A 24,147-nucleotide genomic window follows, 5' to 3' on the forward strand; every position below is an offset into this window, starting at 1 on the left:
ACTCAAGGTCAGGCTTCAAGTGGGGCCTACTTTTCTGCCATGTAGTGGCATGAAGCTAGGGTTAGGGTTAGGTTTAGGGTTGAGTTTAGAGTTTGTCTGTCTGCCTGCCTACCTGCCTGCCAGCTACCTGCCTGTCTGTCTGTGAGTGGATATGCTCTGTCTGTCTGTCTGTCTGTCTGTCTGTCTGTCTGAGAAAGAGATAGAGGAGAGAGAGAGATAGGAGAGAGAGAGAGAGAGAGAGAGGAGAGGGTGTCATGTCTGTGATGTCTTTCTCTATGCATCCAAATTGTGATGTTAATCTTCCCCCCATTGAACGTGATGTATTCACTTAGGCATCAACCTTGTGACACTGATCTTTTCCAATTGACTGCAATGTATTGACATAAGATTAAATTGGTTGACACTTGTCTTTTCACATTGACTGCAATGTATTGACATAAACCTTGACCCTGTGACACTCATTTTTTCCTATTGAATGCAATGTATTGAGAAAAACGTCAGCTACTGTGACATTTGACCTTTTTTTCTAAAACGTGCCAGGATGACGTTTTCATGTTGATAATGGGCTGTTCAGACAGCATCAAAATTCATGATAATACGTTTTATTTCAGTCCCTTTTATTAATTACCATTGACTTTCATGTTTTGTGAGATGGATGTGTATGTAGCGTGCTGTGTGTTGCAGACCAATCAGTCAGAGGAACCCGCTGGTCTCCTCTTCTGGGATCGGTTTCCCTCCAGATACAGCCTGTTCTACTGGTGATTACAGACCACAGGGAGTCATGACTTTTTCAATGAAAAATATTCAAAAACATACAGCCCAAGCACTTTTGTATGGAAAGAATGTACATTTCTCTGTAAAGGAAAAAGGAAAAAAAGATAACTTGGAAATTTGGACAGATTCCATCCCAGTTCCCCCCCTCCCCCTCTCTCCCCCTTTTCTTTCTCTTTCCCTCTCCCCCCTCCTTCTCTCCCCCTCTCATTTTCTCCCCCTCTCTCTCTTCTTCCCTTCTCTCTGTCCTGTATGGCTTTCAGCAATGTGTTTCTCGTTGGCTGTTCCGATGCCTCTCACTAACTCTCTGCTTCGTCTGCATTTTTTAAGTCTCCAAAACCACGCAAAACAAACCGTAATTCCTTTTCTTTTTTTCATTAATAGTTGTTTTGACTCTGGCTCGTATTGAAATGTTATCAACAGCAAAATGAGAAAAACATCCACACAGCCTGGAGTACATAAGTCAGCTGTGAAAGTGCAATACATGATGCATGATGCACAAATATAGTGAATAGAAAACCCAATGTTTTCACCTTGGCGCCTGGTTTATTTCAAACATATAAAAAATATCTAAGGGACATAAATCATAAAGCATCACAAGATGGAGAAGTTGGAACAAAGTAGATTGAATGCTTACATAAGATGTTATTACAACTAAAGATATTTACACACCTCTAAAATTGGCAACATTTTACCTCTAGTGTCTATCATGGATATACAGTATCAATGCCATACCATAGGTCAGTTGTTTTGATTTCTTCTTCATGGTAACTGATATGTCTGGTACTCCTTGCTCTAATTCTAGTGCTGCCAGTGATGCCTAGACATTAGTAGTTTCTAAAGGAAGTGCTGAGGGTCTCTAGGCCTGCAGGATAAACCTGTCGTCTGCCTGCAAATTGTGAAATACTTTGCCACCTCACACAATGAGGTCACACAATGTTTGTAGTCAATGTCTGTGAGTGGGTTTGAGATAGGCAGTACTGTACATGTGTTGGTTGAGGGTTAGGATGGTCGTGGTTCTCCCTCTCTAGTCTCAGTCTATGCGTCTGATCATCATGCGGACTCCCTTCATAGAGTAGAATCCTCCGCCGTAGTCCGCCCAGAAGATTCCGTCCTGAAACTTACTGCGGTAGACCCCGCCGTTGTACCAAACACCGTTCAGATTGGCCTGGCCACAGGAGTTGTACCACCAGCCTCCCTTATGGAAGTGTGCACAGTTACCTGCATAGAGAGAATATGAATAGTCCATTAAAAGATAACCATTGAGTTTGGCTCATATGTGTTCTTAAGGACCTACTTGATGTCTTAGGTTTTTAGCCAACAGTATATCAGTTGATTGATTGACCCACCTGAGAAGGCGTCCTTGTCTTGGTCCAGTGTGGTAAACTGCTTGCCGTTGTGGCTGCTGAGTGAGTCACCAGCGTTTCCCTGATAGGTACCCAGCCTCAGGCGGTAGCCCTCGCTCTCAGGCTCCAGGTGAAAGCTGCTGTACTCAGCATACACCTTCTTCCCCATCCAGTCCTCCAGCTCCACTAGAAGTCTGTAGTCAGACTGCTTCCCTAAGTTGTAGATCCCAAGCAGCCCCAGCCAGTACTCACCGTCTATGTTGCCAAATCCATTCTGAGAAAGGAGGGGACAGAGATAAAAAATGAGTAGTTGGTTTTGTAGTCACAGTGGTTTAAAAAGAGGAATGTTAAAATAAGGAATATTGTAAATCAACTTTTGTCAAAAAGTACTTTTGGAAGACAAGAGCAGTAATCTTAGCCAGTCATCTAATCTTACTTTTTGATTCTCCTGCAAGTGAGTTTTAGTCTTCTTTGGCCATAATAATGTATAAGACAAACAATCATTTGATATTCAAATCAGAGAGTTCACTTTGCATTGAATTACTGTACTGTAATTAAAATAGGCTATACAGATGAAACTAAAGACATTGTGGAATCCATACTGGAAAATAATAAGCATCATTCTTAGAAATGGGGGCTTTCATTGTTCATCTTTCAACCCCAAACAACAGTTGGAATCCCTGCTAATGGTGATGATACTGGCCCCCTTGTGTGTGTTGAAAAACCAGGACCAATATGTATCCGGCTGTTCTTCTCAGAGCACTTCAACACTAAATGGCTGTGGTCTGATTTGGTTTCTGATTGCGGATTAAATAGTCCAGCCGGGAATTATGATGTATGATCTGGAGGGGTTTTGTCCTGGGCCTCCATTGGTGCTATGTGTGTGTGTGTGTGTGTGTGTGTGTGTGTGTGTGTGTGTGTGTGTGTGTGTGTGTGTGTGTGTGTGTGTGTGTGGTGTGTTCGTGTGTGCATGCATGCGTATGTGTTTATATGTGGTGGATTGGTGGTGGGTGATAGATGAATGGTTGTGAATCAATGTCGAGGAGAGTGATTAAGTTCCAGTTAAACATACGCTAGCTAGCCTGGCAGAGCTATATGGAACACTGAATCAAATCACTAAGCAAGAAGCAAGGCCAACTCAGATACAGTTAATCCTTAAGATGTACTGGATGGATGTAGCTAGCAGAGCTGTGTTGGTTTGGAACGCAAATGTTGATGATTGAGCGGTGGAACATACCTTCCTACTGGGTCTTCCTATGTTTCATAATGTCGATCTCGAAACTAAATATCTTCAGCATGAATACGCTGACACACACATTATATTATAAGTGAAAACACGAGTTGTCCAGGCCTTGGAAAGGATCCTGAGACACCAGACCAGACAAGTTCCTTTGGATAGGTCATATAACGGCACCATTGTTGTCTCTGGCTTAACGGTTTTGGAAGAAGCGGTTGGACAGACAGAGGTGTCTTTGTCATCATCACCTTGTAGGCGTCCCAGTTCCTGAAGAAGTTGATGGAGCCGTCCCTCCTGCTCTGAATGACGGTCCAGCCTCCGTTGTCCAGGCCCTGCTCACACCACACCTGCATGGGCCTCTCTGCCTCGTCAGGTTTCAGCAGGTACATACCGCTGGTGCCATGGCCAGCCTCCTGCACCTGGAGACAGTCCCTGAAAGGACCTAGGGGCAGGACGGATGGAGGGAGAAATGCAGAGATGGAGGGAAGAGATGGAGGGATGGGGGAAGAGATGGAGGGATGGGGGAAGAGATGGAGGGATGGGGGAAGAGATGGAGGGATGGGGGAAGAGATGGAGGGATGGGGGAAGAGATGGAGGGATGGGGGAAGAGATGGAGGAACAGAGGGAGAGATGGAGGGATGTATCTGTTACAGACTTTTCATCACAAACCAGATGTAGGCAGTTAAACCAGTGAGTTTGTTTAGAACCCATTGATTATAGTTGACCTCTTATCTACAGTTCATTTGTTATACATTTGTCTTAGAGAAGATGTGGACAGTTAAAAACAGTGACCCACTGGGCACAGATGTCATTTCAATGTCTAGTTCTGATTTTCATTTGGTTGAGTTGTCAATTAACGTGAATTCAACGTGAAATCAATCAAAACATTTCACCAGGATTTAGGTTCAACTTTGGATGGATAAAAATACTAAATTCCTTTACGTTGATGACTTTTTGCAAGTTCAATCATCACCTTGAATATTTTTCTTCAAATGACGGGGAAACAACGTTGATTCAACCAATTTTGCCCAGTGGGGAGTTTGTTTAATGTGAGATGAATCTTTTCCTAGTTTATAGAGGAGGATAGCTACTGTGTTAGTCTGTATTAGTCTCAGCAAGCGATGGTGAAGTAAACCAGAAGTGCTGCTACTTTGCGGTTAGGGGAAGGAAACCATGTCATTCCAGCCTGGCTTCTGTCCATGCTTAGCATGAGAAGGAGCAGTCCTGGAGAGGGTTCACTTTCATACAGAACTGCCTTCAAATCCCACAGGCTTTATTATTCTTGGGCCACCCAGGACGATCTAAATGTGTCAGGAATTTCGGTTGATGAGTAAAATCACACAGGCTTTTCCTTTCTCTCTTCTTTCTTCTGATTTCAAACATGACAACATTTTTATTTCCATCGAGGAGCAGCACCAAACCTAGTTCCAGCTGAATATGCAAATGTTTCATTAAAAAACTCAGTCTAAGAAGAAAATTAACCTGCTGTTATTCCATTCATACACCCATTGGTCTGAGGTTGTGAGGTTCATTTAGAAGTACCTCTATGTTTTACCCTTGGTACCAACCAACCACCCAGACACCCATCCCACCAACCAACCACCCAACCCACCAACCAACCAATCTATCAAATTACTTAATCAATCAGTTGCCTCACCCTCTGCACTGAAGTTGCCCTGCGGAGCCTTCCGGAGCTCCAGGGTGCCTCCTGTGGGTGCCGGCCCCGCTCGGGAGCCCCTGTCTCTGGGGAACGCCCGGCCATGGTCCCTCTGGATCTCATTGGTGAACCTTGGGATGCTAACCGGTATGTTCTCCGGCACCACCTGCACCAGCGGTGGGCCCTGAGGAGGCTGCTCCTGCCGCCGGCCGTACACCTGCAGACAGCGCTCCTCCAGGGCACCAATCAAAACCGACTGGTTGTTGACCACGGCAGAGAGCGTGGCGTAGTGGACCTCCAGGTCACGGTAGCGGGCGGCCAGACGTAGGGACTCTGCTGTGGCATTGAGAATGCGTCCCTCCAGCTGAGCCAGCTCCAGAGAGTTGTCTCTCTTCCTGATGATCTCATGAAGCAGCTGCATGTAGAGCTGGGTCACCCTGGAGTTCATGTTCCTGCTCTCCTTCCTCAGCAGCTTCATCTCATTCACCATGTTCCCATCCACGTCCACCACCAGCTTCAGGGTGTCCATCTCCCGTCTCTGTTTGGAGAGCAGGTCCCTTACTGCCGCCATGTCCAGGCGGGTCACGCGATCCTTGTCCGTGTGTAGGCCCCGGCTGGCGCAGATGGGCCCTGTGATCTTCTGCTCAGGGACCAGGAAGGTGTACGAGCACTTTTTGGGTGGTTCTCCTTTGTCTTCTGGGGCCCTCCGTCTCCGGGTCAGGATGGGGGATCTGAGGCCCTCACTGCTGCTCCAGACAGACAGCCCAAGCAGGACAAACAGGCACAAAGCTCTGGACCCCATGGTCAGTCTCTTGGTTCCTCTTCTCTTCTTCCGCTCCTCTACAGCTGATGGCTGTGTCACTGGTGCACCTAAAACACAGACAGGGGAGAGCGGGTCAATATGTGGTTGAATTCTTAGCAGTGGTGTGTGCACTGCAGAGTAGGCATGTAGAAATATGTTATCATAGCTCCAATTCTGGCTTCAGTTCATTTACTCTTGGGTGTTCCTTCATGCTACTGCCCCTAACCAGGCTATATCACGTCTCTGGGTGTGTTTGGTTAGCTCCTGTTCTCATCTCCCCTGCTTACTCAAGCTTCTCCAAAAGCGTCCAGGCTGTAGCTTAGATTTTAGAAAAGGGCTATATAAAACCTTTGTATTATTATTATTATTATGTGGAGGGAAATTGTTCCCATTACGGCTGTGGTGGCAAAATTGTTCCCTTTATCAAGAGAGGGAAACATTGTTTTACTGCCTGACTTTGAGCAGTAGACAACATAACATTTTCTTTATTTATGCACTATTGATTTAGTGTTATTTATCATTACCAGTACAGCACTGGAAATCCATTAATTTCCTTTGTGTCAGGCTTTCAGACAAATCAAATTGAAAACACCCAAATACAGACTAACAGATGGAGAATAGTTTTGAGGAAAGTTGGAGGAGGAGAGATTTAGAAAGTGATATTAGAATTTGAGACTTGGGTCTTGAGCATAAGCCATCAGCTCTCTCTGTCTTTCTCTCTCTCTCTCTCTCTCTCTCTCTCTCTCTCTCTCTCTCTCTCTCTCTCTCTCTCTCTCTCTCTCTCTCTCTCTCTCTCTCTCTCTCTCTCTCTCTCTCTCTCTCTCTCTCTCTCTCTCCTTCTTTTAGCAAAAACACTCATTCATAATCTCTCTCAATAATTTGGCTTCAGTGATTGACCCTTCTTAAAAGTTAGTCCCAAACCCCAATTACCTACTCAGATAAGTGACAATGTTTACACAAAAGGCTCAGAATGAGAATCACAGGACTATTAATCTAATAGTGTGTTATTACTGCTATATGTCTCTGTCGCTAACACCCTAGGCCTGCTGGTCTTCATCAAGTCAGCCACAGTCAGAGCATTACATTTTTAATTGACTTATAAAAAACTAAAAAAACTATCCAAAGTACATTTTCCTACTCAGGCAGAGCCAGACCAATAGCTCATCAATATTAATGGGGCGGTTTGCATCCAGACAGGTCAAACTTTGCAGTGACTGTCCTACAGTAGGCTAGCAGAGGACAGTGCCAGTCTTTGGGGTGAATGACCTCCAGTGCCAGTGGGTCACTGGCTGTTCTGCTGTGACTGAAATGTGTCTGTCCATTCACTGGCAGGCCCAGGGGGGATGTTTACTCAGTCTTTTTCCCCTACCTAGTGTCTGTCTAATGGCTGACGTTTGTAAGTTAATAAACCATTGATAACAGTTAATACACCTTTAAAAGCAGCTACTAAAGAGGTAATAAATAGAAACAAATTTGCACAGGAGTGTATTAGGATAGATAAATTAAATTACAAGCCCTTTGTAATGACATTTCTAAAAAATAAATGACTTAAATATAATAGTCCCCAATTTGGCAATCACAGAAAATAAACGACCATGTAACCCATGGGGATGACAGATAAGATCTACAAACTATCTCTAGATTGAACAATACCGTAACTGGAAATTGCCATTGAGGAGAACACTGTTGAACAAAGTTGAAGAAAAGACAGACCGGACAGGATGGGCCACAGGAAAGAGAAGTGTGTACACACCTGTAGCTGTGTGAAGACAGCCTGTGCGTCTCAACGTCGTTTTCTTCTGCTGGTGCTTGTCAGAGGCTTGTGGGGGCCGATGTCTCAGTCTCAGTTGTGGCTCCTGTATAGCTGCATGTTCTTCACTCTCCTGCCTTCTTAGTACTGGTCTCTCTGTCTCTCTCTCTCTGGCCTCACAAACATACGTGCATACACACACACCCACAGTAGGATGGAGGCTGGTCCAGAAAGTTTGAGCAAGCCTGGGTGGATGGTAAGTTTTTCCCTCTGGAGTGGGAGGTTGTCCTGCCTACTACCACTGATGTCATAGTGCTCCTAAAGAATATCAGAACTCCTCCTACTAAAATGTTTCAATTGCTAATGAAAGGAAGAAAGGAAGGAGGGAAAGAAAAAAAGAAAAGAGCCAAATCCACGAAGCCTGGGTACCTGGAATTGGTGTGTGTGATGATGACACTTACACCCGCTCAGGATCACACACACATACTCACTCTTGCCGTCGCAGCTTAGCGCATGGAATATGTCTCACTCACACAAACTCTCTCTCAGTCAGGCTTAAATGTTCAATGTGTGGTTAAGCTCTGAAACTTTCCCATATACCTCATACACACACTTGTTATCAACAACTCACTCTCAATCAATTTTATTTGACCAAAGCTCTTTGAACATTTCTCTCTCATACATACTCCATCTCTGTCAAAAACACTGGTCCTAGAAGTCCTCTTAGAATAACTCCTGATCTTAGGGCTAATGGCAGCTGTGTTTATTTGGCTACAGACACAATATGTGGAGGTCTTAGCAGACAAAGACGTAAATCCCAAAGGAGGAAATAATTTTGAGTGTGGGAGAAGGGTATCACTTGGAAGACACTGGGATGGGGGACTATTAAACTTTCTTGACGTGTGTTTATATGTTTTAGTGTCTCTCAAAGGTGGTTGTTTGAATATAATTATATCCGAATGTAGAAGGATTTAACTCTGGAGAAAAGGTCCCTTATGAAAGTGAAGGACACACACGAAGCATGTAGCATCCCTTGTCTGGAATTGATTTCATGCTTTCTCCACCCCTCAACACTCTTTAAGTAACCTGTTACACATCACATGCACAGATTATATTTTATTATTGTGTCATAGTCCTCAATAAAAAAGTAAAGACAGGAATTATAGTCAATAAAAGAGTTTTTATTGCCCTATAAATAATTGTGTTGCTCTGTGGGATATGGACACTGTAGGCTAGTGATCCAGATGTACATCTGAATTTTATTTAGCTTCTTTATAGACCCTTTTCCCCCAGTCTATACAAGTATGGATCAGCCACAAGGAAAGGTTTTAAATCATTATAAATGCTTTTAATGTCCAAGAAACAGCAAGCGAGAGCCAGACTGAGTGATATTCTATGAGTGCAAGAATGGGTATTAATCATGTCTTGTTGTCTTGAGATGTTCATCATTTTTTTGGGTGAAGAGATGGTCTCTCCCAAGGCAACTTTTGTACAATATACACTGGATTGAACAGCTGTATATTTGCCTACAGACATAAATTGAATCACAAAGTGCAATATTTAACCCAATAACAACCAATCAATAGATAACGAGGAAATTGTCCCACACTAAAATAAAGTCCGTTTTGCTGATCCTTGATCTGTGCCTAATGGCAACGTGTACCTGGGTCCACCTAAATTGCACCTATACGCTATGTTCAATGGGGGAGTGTAAACCTAAATCATATCTGCTCATACACAGCCATTGAGGGAAATTATTAATACACAGCAATGTCTCCTGAGGCATGTATGCTCTCTGCTGGCAAAAAATGCTAATTGCAGGTGTGTGTTTGCTTATATTCCAAGTTCATATGTGGCGCTGTTACACTTTTAGCTAATGCACACACTGCCGAGTACAGAAGAAGAAGATACAGCGCAGGCGCGGAATAAGTACGTCCCAGGGTTAGTAATGGCGCATTCAAAACAACTGGGAACTCGGAAAAATACGAGGTCAAATCATGACGTCAGTGATCTTCAGGTCGGAACACTAGAAAGAGGCCCGAGTTGGATGACCGTTCAGATCGATTTTTCACAGTCGAAGCTCATTTTTTCCCGAGTTCCCAGTTGTTATGAACGCACTGAAGGCTGAGATTTCCAAGTTCCCAGTTCCTTCGAACGCGGCATTATAAACATCTGAGTGCGTCACACAATTGTAGTCGTTATGGCAGCCCATGCTAGTGAGCTTGAAATTGCTAAGAAAAATTTAACAGAAGCAATTGGTGATAATGTCAAACAGTAAGTATGCAACCGTTGGTTGACGTGATGTTGTCCTTACACTGTAGGTTTGTTTAACTTTCCTATTTCGCAAGTTGTTTTAAACGTCTATAAATAGATAGCAAAGCTAGCTAGCTGTCTGCGAACGGATATGCAGTGACCAGTGTAACCAAATATGTTCTAATTGTTCTATCTGTCAATTGCATCTCTTTTTAAAGTTACTGGGCGAACTTGAAACTGTGGTTCAAACAGAAGATAAGCAAGGAAGAGTTTGACATCGAGGCTCGTCGCCTTTTGGCACAAGACAACGGTTAGTGCAGATATTATTCGACATTCTCTGTTTCTGTGTGTTGGACCTAACGTTAGCTGGTCCATGGAGCCCTGCATCTTTCCGTTAACCCCTTCATCGATGCTTTTTTAGTGACTGGCTTCATTACACTTTCGTTACACACAAAAGTAAAGATGTTACTAGAGAGCTGATTAACTTTTCTCTGAATTGGCAAGCTGTCGTTTCATTAATCCAAAATACGAAATGTGAGCACTGTTTACCGCCACTAGCCATGCGCATGCGTCTGATCTGCATGGACCAGAGCTACTGTTCAATGCAAAAAATAAACAATTTCAAAGCTAACTCTCCAAATTTCCCCCTCTCAGTTCATGTCCACAATGACTTTCTCCTGGCCATTCTCACTCGCTGTCAGATTATCATCTCCACACCAGGTAGGTTTTCCAATATTGAATGTATCAATATCTTAATTGATACAGTTTCCTCACATCTGTATGTTGACCACAAACCTGACTGCAACAACCTCCACTTTTCCAGAGGGTGCTGGATCTTTGCAATGGGCAGGTTGTGCAGCCTCCAAGCCTGGCAAGCCTGCGAAAGGAAAGAAGAAGTTCTCCTCCAGACAGAAATTTGATGTGAGTTGTTAATAATGTATTATATTTGTAAAGCACTTTTAATTACCAAGAATAATCTCAGTGCATAAAATATAATATTATATATATATATATATATATATAACCATATCATGAAAGCAACAATCAAAGTCTAGGAGGAAGGGTAGGCCAGCCGATAGAGATGAGTCTTAAGGTCAGATTTAAAAGCTCCAACAGTCTGAACAGCCCTGAGATTATCTGGAAGGGAGTTCCATAGGCGTGGTGCGTGGGAGGAAAAGGCACGGTCCCCCATTGTGCGGAGCCTGGTCCTAGGGGCCTGAAGTAGTTTGGCGTGGCTTGAACGTAGGGTGGGTGGAGGTTCATAGGGGGAGAGTAGATCTGACAGGTAGTCGGGTCCGATGCCGTTTAGGGCTTTGTAGACGAGGAGGATAATTTTATAGTCAATTCTTTGAGGAACAGGTAGCCAATGGAGATCAGCAGGGATGGGGTTGATGTGGGCAGACTTTTTGTGTTTGTCAGAATCCTTAACACACGTGTAACAAATACTTCGTAATTTTCTTGCGTTGTGTTTATAAAGAAAGTTGTTGCCCTTGGATAATGGGAGGTGGCAATAATATATGGTTTAGAAACTTCAGACCCATCCTTCTGGTGAAGTATAATTCTGTGCGTGACCCGTTGCGTCTTCAGCATCGTTTCCAGCCCCAGAACCCTCTGAGTGCGGCCCAACCCTTTAGCCCGCGGGAGGTGGGGGGTGAGGAGGAGGAACTGAAACTGAGTGTCAATACCTTGCTGCTGCCCACCCGCGGCCAGCTGGAGGCCCGCATGATGGTCACGGCCTTCGAGCTGGGCCTGGACAACGTCATGGAGGACGCTGTCAGCACCATGATCCACGCTGTGGAGGTATGTGTGAGATACTGGTTCAAGATATGTTTTCATTCTAGGGCTCAATCCCAATACCCCCCTTAGCCCTCCCCCTCGTTTGAGTCTCCCTCGGTGGGGTAGTATCCCTCAAACGGAGAAACTAGTGGTAGGGAGAGATACCATAACCCTAGGGAATGGGACATCACTACATCATTCGCACACAGCAGAAGCCGGCAAAGGATAGCTTACGACGCAATTCATTGATGTCGAGCCTGTACTGTACTGACGGCAGTAATAGCTTTTCTTATATTTCTCATGCAACAAATACGTTCTTACCATATGAGCAACAAATGAAAGAACTGCAAAACAACAATGTGCCCTAATGTACCCATCCTCTAGCTGTGGTTCAATGTGGAGTAGTACTGAAGTAGGACTTTCATTCCATAATAGCAGTTTGACAAGTAACAGTCGCATTTCCTTCACTCTCTCATTTTCTGCAATTTCTTGGGGATTAATGTTTAACCAGTGGAAGCAATTAAAACGACTGTTCTGAATTAATATTTATACCAAACATTTTAGGGTCTGTATATAGATCGTCTACAAAGCTACACATCCATAGAATACAGGTATTTTTTTATCCTGCACTACACAATAAGTAAGAAAAGAGTTAGCTACGTTATTTCAGCTACATTGCATGACAAATATCGTCAATCTCTAACATTGAAGAACAATGACAAGTGATTTGAATTTGATGTTTTTTTATGACCAGCAAGGCAAGCTTACAAAATTGTTTATTCAATTTGCAGTAAATGCTTTAGCTAGATTCTTTGCGTCCACGGGATTTCACAAGATGACAGCCCACACAATACCCCATAATGACTAAGCAAAAAGTTTGTTTTGTAAATTTATAAAAAACGAAATATAACATTTACATAAGTATTCAGACCCTTTACTCAGTACTTTGTTGAAGCACCTTTGGCAGCTATTACAGCCTCGAGTCTTCTTGGGTATGACGCTACAAGCTTGGCACACCTGTATTTGGGGAGTTTCTCCCATTCTTCTCTGCAGATCCTCTCAAGCTCTCAGGTTGGATGGGGAGCGTCGCTGCGCAGCTATTTTCAGGTCTCTCCAGAGATGTTCGATTGGGTTCAAGTCCGGGCTCTGGCTGGGCCACTCAAGGACATTCAGAGACTTGTCCCGAAGCCACTCCTGCATTGTCTTGGCTGTGTGTTTAGGGTCGTTGTCCTGTTGGAAGATTAACCTTTGCTCCAGTCTGAGGTCCTGAGTGCTCTGGAGCAGGTTTTCATCAAGGAGCTCTCTGTACTTTGCTCCGTTCATCTTTCCCTCGATCCTGACTAGTCTCCCAGTCCCTGCCGCTGAAAAACATCCCCACAGCATGATGCTGCCACCACCATGCTTCACCGTAGGGATGGTGCCGTGTTATCTCCAGACGTGACGCTTGGCATTCAGGCCAAAGAGTTCAATCTTGGTTTTATCAGACCAGAGAATCTTGTTTCTCATGGTCTGAGAGTCCTTTAGATGTCTTTTGGCAAACTCCAAGCGGGCTGTCATGTGCATTTTACTGAAGAGTGGCTTCCTTCTGGCCACTCTACCATAAAGGCCTGATTGGTGGAGTGCTGCAGAGATGGTTGTCCTTCTGGAAGGTTCTCTCATCTCCACAGAGGAACTCTGGAGCTCAGTCAGAGTGACCATCGGGTTCTTGGTCACCTCCCTGACAAATGCCCTTCTCCCCCGATTGCTCAGTTTGGCCGGGCGGCCAGCTCTAGGAAGAGTCTTGGTGGTTCCAAACTTCTTCCGTTGAAGAATGATGGAGGCCACTGTGTTCTTGGGGATCTTCAATGCTGCAGAAATGTTTTGATACCCTTCCCCAGATCTGTGCCTTGACATAATCCTGTCTCAGAGCTCCCCTGACAATTCATTCGACATCATGGCTTGGTTTTTGATCTGACATGCACTGTCAACTGTGGGACCTTATATAGACAGGTGTGCCTTTTCCAAATCATTTCCAATCAATTGAATTTACCACAGGTGGACGCCAATCAAGTTGTAGAAACATCTCAAGGATGATCAATTGAAACAGGATGCACCTGAGCTCAATTTTGAGTCTCATAGCAAAGGGTCTGAATACTTATGTAAATAAGGTATTTCTGTTTTTGCAAACATTTCTTAACCTGTTTTTTGCTTTGTTATTATGGGGTATTGTGTGTAGATTGAGGATTTTGATTTTTTAAATCCATTTTAGAATAAGGCTCAAATGTAACAATGTGGAAAAGGGGAAGGGGTCTGAATACATTCCGAATGCACTGTAGCTTGTTAAATAGCGATTTTCATAAATTAACTTTATGACAGAAATATGCATAATTGTTTGTCTCTACATTTTTTGCATGATTTGTTATGAAGTTATAATTACTAACATTTGCTTCCATCCTAGTATTTTTACTTTTCTGAAGCAACTCTCCAGCCTTGGGAGATTCATGGGAGTTTTGGGAACCTCTCGGTCTGTGACTCGATAGGAAGTCTGCATCTCGATTCACTTTATTTGAAAGTGTGTGTGTGTAGTGCCTGGAGGGCTGAAAAGGCACTACGCCTCACTCCAAGTTGAATTGGCATACCACTCTGACTCGATGGGGCTCGTGGGATAGCGCAAAACTGAGTGGGAGGGCTAAGGGGGGGTATTGGGATTGAACCTAGGACAGATTACTTTATGCTTTGAGACATGCTTCACTAAGCTGTTGTCCCTCCACTACCACAGAACCATCTGAAGGATGTGCTGACTGCCGTGGTGTCCAGGAGGAAGGCCTACCGGCTGCGTGACGGACACTTCCCCTACGCCTTCGGCAGTGACGTCACCCCACAGCCCTACTTGAAGAACAGCCTGGCTGCCTACCACATCGTTACAGAATGGTAAGGAGGTCAGAGGTCAACTCTGTCTGCAGCTCTCCGCTGTCATCTACCTCGCATCAACTAGAAAAATGTTCAGTGAAATCTCTTAACTATTTGTGTCAATGAATCGCAAAGAAACCGAAACGTAGTTACAATGCTATTATTAGGAAATTACATCCTGGTAAGCAGCGGACTGTAGAATAAAGTGTAACCAATTGTTCTGTTCCAAGTAAACTTGAAGGGCCATTTATAGACATCAATAGGGGCGGCAGGTAGCTTAGTGGGTAAGAGCGTTGTGCCAGTAACCGAAAGGTTGCTGGTTCTAATCCCCGAGCCGACTAGGTGAAAAATCTGTCGATGTGCCCTTAAGCAAGGCACTTAACCCTAATTGCTCCTGTAAGTCGCTCTGGATAAGAGCGTCTGCTAAATGACTAAAATGTAAATAGTAGCTAGCTAAATGGTTGTTGCTCTCTGTCAGATGGATTTCAAACAGCATACTGTACTGTAGGTGCATGAAGTAACAGTTAGGTGAGGCAGGAGAGCTGCCAGTACAGCACCCTGCAAAAAGGATCACTGGACACTGGATAGAGGTCTGTCAAAAATACTTATATTTTTTATTTACAATTGGAAAGGTGCAAAAAGGGCAACGTAGTGCATACTTTTTGCACCATTCTGTAAGGTTTTCTTATTATTCCTAGAGAGAACTCCTTTGCGGTGTTGGGGCCAGGCAGCATTCCCCTTTACTAATAGATTACCTTTATGCTTTTTGTCATGCTCTTGATTCAATGTCCGTACTGACCGGCTCTCTCTCTCTCTCCTCGTCCCCCAGCCCACCTCCCAGTGCGTCTCTCCCAGCGGGCCCGCCCCCTCAGGTGTCACCAGACGATACTGAGCAGCAGGCTGCTCTCCTATTGGCCTGTTCCGGTGACGGTCTCCCTGCGCCCCTCCCTCCTATCAGCATGTTTGATCTCCTGGAAGCGTTACAGGTGAGGAGATTGCAGCCTCAATTGGCCTTACCTTAACATTATATATCTATAACCAAAAACATTTACATTTTAATTGTTTTCCTTTTCACTCACAATCAACAAACAAATTATTATGTGTAATCAAAAGGCAAAGCTGAACAGAAGGTATTTATGTAATTGTATGTGAAAGAAAAAAGAAACTCAAACTACTGTATTGCTAATGTATATGTTTTTCCTTGATGTAGGTCCACCGGGGTGTGATGCCCTCTCACACCATGTATGCCCTGAACATGGAGCGTATCCTGTCCCGGCTGTGGCATCCAAGTCACGAGGAGCTGGAGCAGGACCATGTGCACCGCCAACGCCTCGCAGGGAAGGACGGCCTGCTTGTCAGCTGATACACACAGACGGTCAGGTGGACACACAGACAGATAGTGGTGGGGTAGGGCAGAGACAAATAGAGAGATGAACACAGTGTTGAGGCACCTATGTGGCCCCTATACACTGCCTTGAAGCAGAGCGAGGGAGAGGATGATCTCTAAGACTGGATTAACAATCCACTAGGGGGGCTCTGCAACCGATTCACCATGCACCACAACTTTACACTAGTGTCAATAATGTTTTAGAACGCTTGGTGGAGTGTAAACCCAGCCTTAGATGCATATAGTATATCTGTGTGGAAGACTCACAGACCTGTGCTGTAATGTAGAGAAATAAAGGAAGTCCCAGTGTGGTGTGGTATGGTCACAGACCGAGCTTATTAAGGCACTAACATGTCTACACACACAGAGCTATATCTCTCCCATAACCTCTCTGCACTGTTAATAATGTTAACAAGTTTAAGGTGGATGGGTGCATTTCTGACCTTCGGGTGAGTTTCAGTTATTTTTGTCAGTTAATTTGTCAGATAGTGTTACTTTCGTATTTCCCACACATCTGAACAAATATTGTGGCCCCTTTTTATTTTGATATTGACATGCCCTTGCAGAATTATGCCTGAAGTACACATGGGTCCTTGTTTACTGAACTTTGTCACAGCAATGCATACATCACAGTATTTATGCAAATATGTATATATGATTGTGTATTTCTTTCCACCGACAATCGTTTATAATATCAATGGAAGTCAAAAATGGCAAAATGAAATAAAAAATATATTACACAAAATAAGTTTCATTGAATTAATTTTTTCTACATTTTATCTATTACATTTTCATAATTTGCCCATTTTAATCATCAGTTGAAATAGATTACTAAGTAATCTTCCATTGTATCTTCTATCATTGAAATATATATTTTTTAATAAACACAGCCAACTGTCAGGTGCTGGACAGACTTCTTTGACGTTCTATCATTGAACATTTTAAATATATTATCTATGTAATAAAATAGTGTAATGCATCTATTTCTATGGTGGAATAGAAAAAATAAGTCATCTTTGGGAATAGGCCTGTAGAAGACACTATTGAAGTTTGTTTCTCCTCATGTGCACTTGAGCTCTGTAAAACACCACCAGTGGTATGACCAGAGACTGTTCAATGAACTAAGTAGGCCAGACCCAGCTGCTATAGAGCTTGTAGTCCTAAAAAACAGAAATGATTTACCTCTGGTTGTTCAGCCATGGGGAAAATTAATGGGGAAAGAATAGTTAGTTGGTTAACATGACCTTTATTAATTATGAGCCTTTATGTGTTTTGTGGGGGGTTTTCTTACATAAATGCTTCAAAATTCACAAAAAGTGACATTAGCTGATGAAGATTCTCATAGAACAAAACGTTTAAAATCTCCTAAACCTGTGTTTATCACAATTTATTTTCAGCGTTTATCCAAAAACTCAATTTTCCCATAGGCTTTGTTCAACGAACCATAGGGGAGTTACTGCCTACAAAAAGACGACATTACTAATGCTCTCTATTGCATTTGTGTCTATGAGAGACACCCAGTTAAGTAGACCAGAACTGACCATTTGTTTTCAATGGTAAACGGCCTGCGTGAACTATCTTCATTTATCCACCATCTTTGGTATGACTACTAGGCCTACTACCGACCAGCATTTCCAACGGGACCTCGTATTTTAGGCACAATTTCGCGAACCCTAACCCCTTTCCTAACCTTAACCTGCTGCGTAGGTTCTCCTAACCTGCAACGAAAAAGTAACTTGGGTATCGAAGTGCCGTGAAAATAGTGTTTCCCACACCCACCCGTCATAGACAAGGTAACTGCTCAGAGCTCTCTTGCCATATTTGGCTTGCTGGCTGCTCATTTCCGACACGTCGTCCAATCGTTTGTCGAGGAGCACGGTCCCCCTACCAAGCGATTACGCTACACTGGAGTGACTCAATGGTCAGTCTGTCCCTATTTCACTGTCAACAAACATTTAATTAATTCACTGTTCATCCTGGGCTGAACTATTGACCTATTTCCCTGACATTTAAAACCCCATTCTGAATAATTATAACCGCGACAATATTCTTCATGATAATTTTTATTCCACATTAGATTTGTCGTTTAAACATACAGTTCGCATAAAAACAGGCATAAAAACAGTATTATGATAAGGTATTAATTCAGATCTAACATTTGTTATACCCCTTTCACAAAATTGTATTAATGTGTAAATGTTAAGAAAGTAAGAAGGTTTTGTGTCAGTCCTAGTAGCCTAGCCTACACACACCTGTGAGTCAGTCCTTTCACAAGGTGTGTCAATAATGCAATGTCTCATCGTGTTACATTGTACAACTTGTTGCTGGTGAGAAAACTCAGTGCTAGACTTGGACTATTTACATACTAGACAATGTCAAAACTCGTCATAGGGTAACAGGCATTGGCACTGTTTGTCGGCCTTGGCCACCCCTAGCCTAATTATTCCACGAAGAAGTTTATATTGTCGCCATTCTGTCAGGCGCAAAGACGAAGTACTGTATCACGCCCCTAGGAGCTGCGTTTGGTCCCATAATGAAATGTCTCTCGCTCAAAGCGCAGTCTTTGGCCGTTCAGAACGCCTGGAGCTGCTGCGTCAATATGAGTTGGCACCCGCTGTTAACGTGGTCCATGACCTTCTGTTTGAGCAGTGCCAGTTCGTCCCGGAGCACGTTGGCAGAGGAGACCAACTCTGTGTGTTGGGTCTTCAGGTTTTTTACCCTGTCCTCCAGCCTCGAGATCCTCTCCAGCTTCCTTTTCCGGCATTTGGACGCGGCCACCCTATTTCTCAAGCGCTTTCTCTCGGCTTTTATCCGCTCCTGGCTCTCCATGTCGATAGGAGACAGCGGAGGGGTATCGCCACTCATCTCGGGCACCGTCTGGGGCTCCTCTTTGAATGACTGTAGCCGAGGATGCTGTATCCGTGGATGCTGGGGCTCGATGTGGGTTTGGGACGGGTCGGCCGTGTAACTAGCGGAGGAGAGTCTGTCGCCGTTAAGTGCCGACGCAGAGCTGACAGCCCGACTGAAAGTGCCCAAGTTTGTGTATTCAGGTGGCTCGGGGCGCACGGTGCAGCTGTAGGGTATAGGACTGTCCGACACAGTAGATGCGGGTGCCATGTCGTTGGGAGCATTGGTTTGAGCGTCAGAGCTGCCATTGGGCATATGCTGTTGATAATGAAGCTCCGCGAGCGCCTTTACGAATCCCTCGGCAAAACCCTCTTGCTCGTCGGTGATGTTCTTGGGACAGAGGAACTGAGTTGGGGTCGGAGTCGTCAGCCCATTGCAGGACTGGATGATGAGCCTTTCCAATTCCGGGGAGGCCAGTTTTAATAATCCCACATCAGGGGACGTCAGGATGTCGATAGCTTTCGCCCGCAGATGAGGTTTAAACATTTTAGGGTCGTTTAGGTTCAGTGTCATGCTCTGCTTCAGGGTTTTCGGGTTAAACCCATGATATCCACCCACTGCGCCTTGCTGACCATTTACCGATTCGTCATATAATGTAGCTTCCATCTTGGTGGGCATCAATTGACGGGTCTTTATTTCGAATATAATTGCTGGGAAAAAATCCAAACATCAAAGGTCGAAATGGCAATAAACAATATGGAGTGATAAATTGTAATCTGCTTTCCCAAATCTTTTTACAGTCTTAGGACAAGTAATTTTCGAATCTCAACCCGGAGGACAACTCTTGATGTCCGATGTGGAAACTTTTCTTGAGATTTGATAAAATAATAGTATCAAACAAACAAAATATGAACTTCCTCAATCGATAGGCGTCTTTGTTTCAATTAGGATTTTTAAAAAAAATCATCGATTCGCCTATTCAAATAAGGTTTTTCTTCTCTAAGCAGATACTGTGTCTGACTCGACACAATGTAGTTTCTACCACTTCCAACGTGGAGACGAACTTTATCCACTTCTAAGCTGCTGCTATACTGAAAATAACAATGATGTCATGTATCAGGCTTCCTATTGGTTTGAGATGATGTGATGGGCGTTACTTCTTTTAATGACATGCACGTTGCGTTGACAACCAGCCATATTCCCGCCTCCCGCAAAGGCTGATGGGATTAGGTAATGCAGTAAAAGGAACGTTGTCCTCTGGGATTGCGTTTTGTTTTTGAATGTCTTTTTACCCGCTCAATTTTGTTATCCAATCTCAATAAAAATTGACCAGATTACCTTTTAAAATCAGCTTTCACGATATTTGCTTTCTTTTGCTCTTTGACTTTGTGGGTGAATGCGTAGGAATTTGATATACTTCTGGTGCTTGTGACAGAGTGGGGGGGGGTCGCTTCCTCTGTTTTTTGTTTTGCTTTTCAGGTGATACTTTATGCATTAGTTATGTAGTACAGAGTACAGGTATAACAAGTAAGCAACTATGTAACAACAATGTGTTCCTTCCTACACTGTAATTACACGGTTACTACCATGCAACTACATAACCTAGGTATTACCATTCCTGAATGTAAAGTGGGGCCAACTCTGTAACTTTATTTTTCATTATATATTTCCCCAAATAGATGTAGTCTATGGCTTATTATTGTTATGCCTGTGAAGTGGGGCCAACTCTGTAACTTTATTTTTCATTATATATTTCCCCAAATAGATGTAGTCTATCGCTTATTATATTTATGACTTTCATGTGCAAAAAAAAAAAAGTGCAATATGTGGAGAAACTCCTTCCAGTTCCAGTAGAGCTCAATGGGCCTCAAAGAGGTGCTCCTCAGTCTCAAGCAAACTGTCTGACTGATAGTGCTGGTATTCTCTCTGCTCTGTCCTTGCCGTGAGCTTTAACTCTGTCTGCTCACTCCTTGCAATATTCAACACATTCTATTTAACCCTGACTATAAATAAGTGGACGGGCCACAGGCACAGGCCACAGACTGAGGTCAACCCTGAAGTGACACGCTTGTCCTCAGGTTGCCTTGACGGCACAACAACCACCACCATTTGGAGGTATTTGACACCTTCACTTGGAATTCCAGATTGGAATATTTTGGAAAGTCTGTTCCTCCTGTCACAATAATGATACTAACAACAAATGTGTTCAATGACAACGTTCCAATCCCACAAACATGCACACAGTCACAGGGATACACCAGATGAACACAGGCCAAAAAATAAAAACAAACACGTGTGCATGCACGCTCTCTCTCTCTCTCTCTCTCTCTCTCTCTCTCTCTCTCTCTCTCTCTCTCTCTCTCTCTCTCTCTCTCCCTCCCTCCCTCACACACTCACACATTCATGCATTCTCTGTATGGAGCAAGTAGTACTTGAGACTGGTCTCACAGCAGTCTCTCAGCAGCAGCTCCCTATAGAAGATAAAATAGGTTTACACATTTCCCCCAGCACGCACCTGTGTTTATAACTGTAGCGGGGAATTTTCCTATCAACCTACCGCTGACCCGGCCATACTTCCTGTTTCTCTGTCCTTGTTTCCTGTCCAGTGGCCTGATGGGTAACCTCTAGATAACACCACCTTCCTCCCCTGGCTCAGCCAGCTGCTTCCACTGCATGGAGAGTTGTAATCAAGAGTTTTGTTTAGAACCCGGCCCAGCCGCTACAAGCTGTCCTTTGTTGTAGCGATGGACCCTCAGCCCATGAAAACACACTCTTCCTGTCTGTGCTCTGCTCTGACCAAAATGTGGAGAGTTCATTTAGCATGTGTTGATCATAAATAGAGGAAAGTTAGATTACTCACTCACCCATGTGTGTGTGTTAAACATGTCTACAGTGTTTGTTAAGGACCATCTGTTTCTTCCTGTCCTGCTGCTCTATGTTTCCCTGTCCTCTCCCTCCTCTATTCTTTCTCTCTCCCCTCTATTCTAGAGAATCGGCTTCGTATTTCGCAACAAATCCTCCTTCACTCATGCTGCCAAACATGCCCTTGTAAAACTGACTATCCTACCGATCCTTGACTTCGGCGATGTCATTTACAAAATAGCTTCCAACACTCTACTCAGCAAATTGGATGTAGTCTATCACAGTGCCATCTGTTTTCTCACCAAAGCCCAATATACTACCCACCATTGTGACCTGTACACTCTCGTTGGCTGGCCCTCACTACATATTCGTCGCCAAACCCACTGGCTCCAGGTCATCTATAAATCACTTCTAGGCAAATCCCTGCCATACCTTAGATCATTGGGCACCATAGCAACACCCACCCATAGTATGCGTTCCAGCAGGTATATCTCACTGGTCATCCCCAAAGCCAACACCTCCTTTGGCCGCCATTCCTTCCAGTTCTCTGCTGCAAATGACTGGAACGAACTGCAAAAATCTCTGAAGCTGGAGACACTTATCTCCCTCTCTAACTTTAAGCATCAGTTGTCAGAGCAGCTTACCGATCACTGCACCTGTACACAGCCCATCTGTAATTAGCCCACCCAACTACCTCATCCCCATATTGTTATTTACATTGTTATTTATTTTGCTCATTTGCACCCCAGTATCTCTATTTGCACATCATCTTCTGCACATCTATCACTCCAGTGTTAATACTAAATTGTGTAATTATTTTGCACTATGGCATATTTATTGCCTTACCTCCATAACATACTTCATTTGTACACACTGTATATAGATTTTCTATTGTGTTATTGACTGTACGTTTTTGTTTATTCCATATGTAACTCTGTGTTGTTGTTGTTTTTATCGCACTACTTTGCTTTATCTTGGCCAGGTCGCAGTTGTAAATGAGAACTTGTTCTCAACTGGCTTACCTGGTTAAATAAAGGTGAAAAAAAAAATATATAGATATAGTGAGGGAAAAAAGTATTTGATCCCCTACTGATTTTGTACGTTTGCCCACTGACAAAGATATGATCAGTCTATAATTTTAATAGTAGGTTTATTTGAACAGTGAGAGACAGAATAACAACAAAAAAATCCAGAAAAACGCATGTCAAAAATGTTATAAATTGATTTGCATTTTAATGAGGGAAATAAGTATTTGACCCCCTCTCAATCAGAAAGATTTTTGGCTCCCAGGTGACTTTTATACGGGTAACGAGCTGAGATTAGGAGCACACTCTTAAATGGAGTGCTCCTAATCTCAGCTTGTTACCTGTATAAAAGACACCTGTCCACAGAAGCAATCAATCAATCAGATTCCAAACTCTCCACCATGGCCAAGACCAAAGAGCTCTCCAAGGATGTCAGGGACAAGATTGTAGACCTACACAAGGCTGGAATGGGCTACAAGACCATCGCCAAGCAGCTTGGTGAGAAGGTGACAACAGTTGGTGCGATTATTCGCAAATGGAAGAAACACAAAAGAACTGTCAATCTCCCTCGGCCTGGGGCTCCATGCAAGATCTCACCTCGTGGAGTTGCAATGATCATGAGAACAGTAAGGAATCAGCCCAGAACTACACGGGGGATCTTGTCAATGATCTCAAGGCAACTGGGACCATAGTCAACAAGAAAACAATTGGTAATACACTATGCCGTGAAGGACTGAAATCCTGCAGCGCCCGCAAGGTCCCCCTGCTCAAGAAAGCACATATACAGGCCCGTTTGCTAGTCCAGTTTGCCAATGAACATCTGAATGATTCAGAAGAGAACTGGGTGAAAGTGTTGTGGTCAGATGAGACCAAAATCAAGCTCTTTGTCATCAACTCAACTCGCCGTGTTTGGAGGAGGAGGAATGCTGCCTATGACCCCAAGAACACCATCCCTACCGTCAAACATGGAGGTGGAAACATTATGCTTTGGGGGTGTTTTTCTGCTAAGGGGACAGGACAACTTCACCGCATCAAAGTGACGATGGACGGGGCCATGTACCGTCAAATCTTGGGTGAGAACCTCCTTCCCTCAGCCAGGGCATTGAAAATGGGTCGTGGATGGGTATTCCAGCATGACAATGACCAAAAACACACGGCCAAGGCAACAAAGGAGTGGCTCAAGAAGAAGCACATTAAGGTCCTGGAGTGGCCTAGCCAGTCTTCAGACCTTAATCCCATAGAAAATCTGTGGAGGGAGTTGAAGGTTTGAGTTGCCAAACGTCAGCCTCGAAACCTTAATGACTTGGAGAAGATCTGCAAAGAGGAGTGGGACAAAATCCCTCCTGAGATGTGTGCAAACCTGGTGGCCAACTACAAGAAACGTCTGACCTCTGTGATTGCCAACAAGGGTTTTGCCACCCAGTACTAAGTTATGTTTTGCAGAGGGGTCAAATACTTATTTCCCTCATTAAAATGCAAATCAATTTATAACATTTTTGACATGCATTTTTCTGGATTTTTGTTTTGTTTTTCTGTCTCTCACGG

At 43.7% G+C, this 24,147-nt stretch overlaps 3 protein-coding genes across 3 annotated transcripts; 1 reads left to right on the forward strand and 2 right to left on the reverse strand.

Annotated features, from left to right (window-relative positions):
- Positions 1–994: 994 nt before the first annotated feature.
- LOC121535576 (angiopoietin-related protein 1) lies at positions 995–7,807 on the reverse strand. Its single transcript, XM_041842781.2, has 5 exons — positions 7,567–7,807; positions 5,012–5,881; positions 3,603–3,796; positions 2,121–2,391; positions 995–1,992 (listed from the first exon to the last, which is right to left on the reverse strand). The coding sequence occupies exons 2-5, from the start codon at positions 5,811–5,813 to the stop codon at positions 1,805–1,807; spliced, it is 1,455 nt and encodes a 484-aa protein (XP_041698715.1). The 5' UTR covers positions 5,814–5,881; positions 7,567–7,807; the 3' UTR covers positions 995–1,804.
- A 1,741-nt stretch (positions 7,808–9,548) lies between these two features.
- On the forward strand, positions 9,549–16,613 carry LOC121535575 (transcriptional adapter 1-like). The gene is made up of 8 exons (XM_041842780.2): positions 9,549–9,837; positions 10,035–10,126; positions 10,471–10,536; positions 10,640–10,737; positions 11,404–11,616; positions 14,351–14,502; positions 15,311–15,467; positions 15,692–16,613. The coding sequence occupies exons 1-8, from the start codon at positions 9,764–9,766 to the stop codon at positions 15,842–15,844; spliced, it is 1,005 nt and encodes a 334-aa protein (XP_041698714.1). The 5' UTR covers positions 9,549–9,763; the 3' UTR covers positions 15,845–16,613.
- A 1,300-nt stretch (positions 16,614–17,913) lies between these two features.
- Positions 17,914–19,960, reverse strand: LOC121535574 (transcription factor AP-1-like). The gene has a single exon (XM_041842779.2). It carries the CDS (start codon positions 19,391–19,393, stop codon positions 18,440–18,442), a length of 954 nt encoding a protein of 317 aa, XP_041698713.1. The 5' UTR covers positions 19,394–19,960; the 3' UTR covers positions 17,914–18,439.
- Positions 19,961–24,147: the final 4,187 nt, after the last annotated feature.

Source organism: Coregonus clupeaformis, chromosome 21, assembly GCF_020615455.1.
Source record: "Coregonus clupeaformis isolate EN_2021a chromosome 21, ASM2061545v1, whole genome shotgun sequence".
NCBI lineage: Eukaryota > Metazoa > Chordata > Actinopteri > Salmoniformes > Salmonidae > Coregonus > Coregonus clupeaformis.